Consider the following 6537-nt stretch of genomic DNA (forward strand, 5'->3'; position numbering starts at 1 on the left):
TGATTGGCAAACACCTTCATGAGGTGAGATCTTGTTAATACACTTTTAAGTTATTGCCCAAATAGAACTAATTGGTGTTTGACTGAAAAATAATTGAGGTTTAAAAAGAGTACTGTAATTAATTACCATGCACCAAAAGACGACTATCTTCAGGAAAAATATTCAATACACTTATTTTTATTTGTTTACAAAATCTGGAATTGCAATGTAAATCACATCAGAAGTGAAGTGTTGTGTCATTCCATCAAAGCAGTCAAGACAACTGTTTTGACTCTTCAGTCTCACATATGCATTTTCATGAATATTATGGGTCCTTAGATCACAATGAGAAGAATGATTTGTTAAAGGCTCATACCTTCAAAGAGAAATGGATGTGAATAAAATTGCATGTGTCAGTTTGTAAAAGCAATATATTTTGAAAAAGCTATCACATGCTCGGTGAATTAACATTGGTTTGTTCTTTTACTTACAGGATAAATTTTTGGAACCAGAAAAGCATTTTGGATTTACAAGTGAAAATCATTAATTTGTGCAAGTATCAGACATGAAACATTGCTTCATCTCAAAATTGACATGCAAGTATTTGTAAATAGGTTGAATGATGAAAACAGGTAAAATGGAAGAAGTAATGTACAAGCACAGCATAAATATTTCTGAAGTTATCCCTAATGGCTCTAGGCCTCAGTTTACAGATTTTGACTCATGTCAAGCTTCTTCGCCTGTAATGTTCCTATTGATCCTTGCATATAGTGTAGTGACCATCATAGGACTTTTTGGTAATCTCTGCCTCATATTCATCATAAAACGACAGAAAGAAAATCATAATGTTACAAATATCTTGATTGCAAATCTTTCTGTATCTGATATCCTTATCTGTGTCATGTGTATTCCATTCACTGTTGTGTACACGCTGATGGATTACTGGGTGTTTGGAGACGTAATGTGCAAAGCAAACTCATTTATTCAGTGTGTATCTGTCACAGTGTCTATATTTTCCTTAGTTCTGATTGCTATTGAAAGGCATCAGCTAATTGTAAACCCACGGGGCTGGAAGCCTGCTGTCTCCCATGCCTGTTGGGGGATTGTATTGATCTGGTTTATATCCTTAATAATCTCGTTTCCATTTATTGTATTTCATCTGCTTACAGATGATCCTTTTCGAAATGTTTCTTCCCATTCAGAATTCTACAAAGACAAATTTGTATGTATTGAGATCTGGCCATCAGAAATAGATAGACTTGTCTTTACAACGTGCCTCCTCATTCTTCAATACTTTGGCCCGTTGTGTTTCATATTTGTTTGCTACCTGAAAATCTTCATATGCCTAAAGAAAAGAAATGGTATGGTAGATAAAATAAGAGAAAATGAAAGTAGAATAAATGAAAGCAAAAGAATAAACATGATGCTGATCTCAATTGTAGTGGCATTTACAGTCTGCTGGCTGCCTTTGAACATCTTCAATGTTGTCTTTGACTGGAATCATGAAGCTCTGATGAACTGCCACTATAATCTTGTATTTACACTGTGCCATCTTACTGCAATGATATCGACCTGTATTAATCCCATTTTCTATGGATTTCTCAATAAGAATTTCCAGAAGGACTTACATATGCTAATTCATTGCAAATACCAATCTACCCAGGAAGAGTATGAGAATATTGGGCTCTCAGCCATTCACACAGATGTGTCCAAATTCTCACTGAAAGTAAACAATTCCTCCCCAAATATATAAAATAAATTTGAAATTGATCACATTTTACAGTAATACTTCTAATTATTTGATAGATAATTAACATACACAGGATTTTGATATTGACAGTTTTATCTATGATTTTGAAACGTTTCTTAAAGTAACAACAGAATTAAAAGGCTATTAGTAGAATGTTCATTGAAAGAAGTTTATTCAGTCCTAAATTAACTACATTAACACTTGATGAGCAGATATCATGTCTAGAACAGTTTGTGTTACAGTTTCTCCCAAGTTTTTGTATTGCTTACATTCAAGGTATTGCTAATAATGTACTTTATAATTACTGTCAGTATATCACTATTGCATTCCATTAACACTGAATTTACATAATTTACAAATGCGTGATACAGATATTCACATAGGCAGTTTTATTAAGTTCCTGCATGTGAGTATTTTTTTAATGTATCAATATTGGTTATATTTACTGCATTAAATAGTAATCAATCATATAATGCCTTCATAGTAACTAATCCAACTTTCAAAGAATACAACGGACAAGTTCAGGATCGAACATTTTAATAATATTCTTCAAGCAAAGACAACATACTGAATTATACATAAAACAAAATGGAACTTTACAGCAAAACAATCGCAACCACACTCATGATCTTCTTAATATTCATGTTTCAGCTATCAGCCAAAGCTGATCAGACCTATTTTTAAATGAACATTGCACTTCAGAAATATTATACATGAAGTAAAATATACACTAAATAATAGATACAGACAAGTGGCATTGAAATGGAACTCTTAAGTGGGTTAATTGCTTCGTGGTTTTGGAAAAATTTAATGCTAATTATAGATATGTAATTGAATTAGAAACACATGGAGATGGAACTCGATTTCACTCCTGAGGCAGCAGATTTCCTGGCTTAGTGCTTTCATTTCGGGAAAGTATCCTGATTGGGCACGAGATGGATTTGATCCTGCTAGCAGCAGGGACAGCTCAGTGGTGAGACAGGCTTTTTAAAAATCTAGCCTTGTTTCTTTGGTCCTTTGTCTGAGTTGTTTTGTTAAGTATTAGGCCCTCTCATCCTCACACCTCATCATATCCCCATACAATCCCTCTATCCAATCGATACCAACCAATGTTGCCACCCACCCTCTATAGTCCCTTATAGCATTCATGCCAAATTAATGCCAACTCATTCCATCTACCCACACCCTTTCCATTGCATGTTCAATGTGAATCTCTCCATAATCCATCCTGGGCAGACCTTCAGAGCTATGTTAAGATGAAATAAAATAAAGGCCTAAATATCAATTGCAGCTTTCACAACAATAAACACTCACACTCATGAAAGCCCATTAAAGATTTTGTAAAAAGCCCCTTATTTAAACAGAAAAATTTGTTTTCATAACCCCATATCACAACCAATAAAGCTTTAACAATCTCTTTGAGTTATGTACCACTGGGAGAAGATTTCAGAAAGCAGCCAAATATTAAGAATGAAATACTGATTGCCCCTGAGACATTATCAACCATCAGCGTTGTAACTACCTGGACAGGTGTTTTTGAACTCTCACTGACACAGGCAGGCTGCTTTTTGTTGAATTTTTGAAGGGCATAGAATTTAAATAACCTCACAGCTTGAGTTTTGTTTCGGTACTCATTGACACAGACAGGCTCTGCTTTTTGATTTTTACAGAGTTGAGGATTTAAAAAATCAATATCTTGACAGTTCTATATACTTTACCTATCCTTCAAAGGATTTATGTATCTTCATATATTTATGGCACATATACTATTGTTAAAGTCCTTTGCTGCAGTGAAAATGATGTCTAATTAAACTTAACAGTAAGTTCAAATGGCCCTGCTGAATTTGGTGTTCCCGCCTTGTCACTTTTCTCCTACTAGTGTCACTGGGTTAGAATGTCTGAAATGTTCTTTCCTAGGCCTGTGGAATTTTCAAGACTCTTTGAGATCCATGCCCATGGCTGTAGAGAACACTTTTCAGTAATAATGCAGCAATTGGCCAATTTTACAACTCAATAGCTCAAATGTTCTTTCTACTAGCCATTGGAATCTGAATGGATTCTATGAAAGACATCATGGTGAGTTAAAACAACATTCTCTACATCCATTCATCCAAATAAATATCTGATCAGTGAAACTGAGTTTTAATATGCACTGACTACTTCATGCAAGTGTACAGTACTCATAAAAATATAATTTTAAACTGATATATCTCCCTAATTTATTTCTATATATTATCAATTTACACTTATTTCAAACAGTAAGTTATAATCTGAAACTTTCCAGTACTGATTAGATTTGGTGGATTTCAATGGTCCTCATTGCTTTGATATCAAAGACGAACAGTGTCTGTAAATCGACAAAAAATATTTTAATTTTACAGCATCACTCAGAAGCTACTAAAAGAGCACTGACTTCATACGAGAAATGTTGGCAAACCTTTTTCGTACATTCACTAAAGCAATGCAATGACACATAATTAGAAATTACGATGACTAAATTAATGTGTGACCTCTCTCTCTTAACTCCCAAAGAAGTTGGTGTCCTGAAGAGAATGTATTCTCCAGACCTCCTCATGTGTATAAAATAAGCAACACAATAAGAATACTGCAAGGCAAATAGACAAGAAACAATGGATGAGTTTAGAGGAATATAGTAAGAAGCCCTTTACCTTGTTTGTGAATGATCACATTCTGTTACTCATGCTGAATAACATTACTGTTAACATAATGCATCATGTACCTAGTACCATACATTTATGTCAAATTCCATTATGAAGTAACTGAAAGAGATATGCAGATTCATTTGAGTGTTTGGGGGAAGTTTTCATTTTTCATTTGAAAACTAGAGGTAATAGTACAAAATCTAATTTTAGTCAGTAAATGGATCCTTACTTGAATGTCAATACAATGCTACAGATCATCAGGTTACTGTATTTCTTTACATTCAGCCATCCATCAGTAAATATTTGATATAGTGTATAAAGTATGCAATTTAGTGAAATTGTGGATAATTGCGTATTTTGTTTAACATTATTTAATGGAGAAAGTTATTTTTGCATGGAAACAATATTATAATCAGAGAAATATTTGGCCTTCCTGTGAAGCATAATCTGCTGACAGAATTAAATCTGTTCTATCAGTATTTGTTGTCAGCAGTTCAAGATAACCACTCAATTTAATTTCAACAGTATATGTCTGATTAATGGAGGAATAGATGTTTAACACCCAAATACTGCAAACCACAAAAACCTTCTTGTAATGTAATGACTTGGTTGATTTATATTTTATGCAGAAATGTAGTGGGTGATAATTATTTGAACACTAAAGTGAAGATTAAACTCTAACCCTAAAAGATGCACAGTCTATAGCCACAGTGTTATTGTAATAACTTGCATGACATCAGTTGATGTGCTTGAAACTTAAATATTTCACAATTATTATCTTTCCATCTTATTTGCATAAATTAGAATATTTCATTCAGCAAATAATATTCTGACGTAAATGTTTCTGCCTCTTAACCGACTAAAGTGATTATATTTTCCAGTCATATATTTTGGATTGATGTAGTTTACATATAAGACTTTATCAAGATTTTTTTCCATTTTCCATTACATTTTGCAATTGGACATCCCATTAAAAGTTTCAGCCAGATGTTATAAGAAGTCTGTGTGCTGAATTGCCATTAGAAGTCTACCTTTAATCGTAATTGCTATAAAAATTACATTCCAAAGGAAAATATTCTTTGTTAACAACCATAAATCATGCCACAGAAAAAAGCTGATATTTACATTAATAGTTGGTGAACACATATCAAACTAATCTATTTAACTCTTAAAATATTAATTACTTTTCACTGACTTTGAACTAATGATCAACAATTACAAGAATTGGCAAGTTGTGAGAAGATTTGTAACTCAGGTTGAGGTTCTGGATCTACGTTTCCTCACTGAGCTGGAAGGTTCGTTTTCAGAAAACTAGGTAACATCATCAGTGAGCCTCCGGTGAAGCATTAGTGTTATGAACTGCCTTCTATTTGTGTTTAGATTTCCATGGGTTGGTGATGTCACTCCATGTGATGATGTAATTTCCAGCGATGATGTCATTTCCGGTTCTTTTTCTCAGAGGGTGATAAATGAGTTCCAGGTCAATGTGTTTGTTGTTAGAACTCCGGTTGGAATGCCATGCTTCTAAGAATTCTCATGCATTTCTCTGTTTGGCTTGTCCTAGAATGGATGTTTTGTTCCACTCAAAGTGGTGACCTTCCTTATCTGTATGTAAGGATGCGAGTGATAGTGGGTCATGTCTTTATGCGGCTAGTTGATGTTCATGTATCCTGGTGGCTAGTTTTCTGCCTGTTTGTCCAATGTAGTGTTTGCTTCTGTTCTTGCAAGGTATTTTATAAATGATGTTCATTTTGTTTGTTGTCTGTATATGGTCTTTTAAGATCATTAGCTGCTGTTTTAGTGTGTTGGTGGATTTGTGGACTACCATGATGCCAAGAGACCTGATTGGTCTGGCAGTAATTTCTGAGACATCTTTGATGTAGGGGAGAGTGGCTAGGGTTTCTGGACGTGTTTTGTCTGCTTGTTTGGGTTTGTTGCTGGGAAATCGGCAGACTGTGGTCATTGAGTACCCATTATTTTTGAATACACTGTTTAGGTGATTTTCCTCTGCTCTTCATAGTTCCTCGGTGCTGTAGTGTTGTGGCTCATTGAAATAATGTTCTAATGCAGCTTCGTTTGTGGGTGTTTGGATGATTGCTTCTGTAGTTCATTATTTTGTCAGTTTTCCTGTAGAGGCTGGTTTGA

At 34.3% G+C, this 6537-nt stretch overlaps 1 protein-coding gene across 4 annotated transcripts in view; it reads left to right on the forward strand.

Annotated features, from left to right (window-relative positions):
* The window catches only part of LOC122556625 (neuropeptide Y receptor type 6-like), an 88865-nt gene extending 82941 nt beyond the window's left edge, over window positions 1-5924 (forward strand). For all 4 annotated transcript variants that reach the window (XM_087995322.1, XM_087995323.1, XM_043703551.2 and 1 more), the window contains one exon: window positions 473-5924. In XM_087995322.1, coding sequence (XP_087851448.1) covers window positions 599-1732 — 1134 coding nt within the window. In that variant the 5' untranslated portion in view covers window positions 473-598 and the 3' untranslated portion in view covers window positions 1733-5924. The remainder of the gene's footprint in view (window positions 1-472) is intronic.
* The last annotated feature ends 613 nt before the right edge of the window (window positions 5925-6537 follow it).

This window comes from Chiloscyllium plagiosum, unplaced genomic scaffold (assembly GCF_037043375.1).
Source record: "Chiloscyllium plagiosum isolate Xiang-an unplaced genomic scaffold, Cpla_swu_hap1 HiC_scaffold_16, whole genome shotgun sequence".
NCBI classification, from domain to species: Eukaryota; Metazoa; Chordata; class Chondrichthyes; order Orectolobiformes; family Hemiscylliidae; genus Chiloscyllium; species Chiloscyllium plagiosum.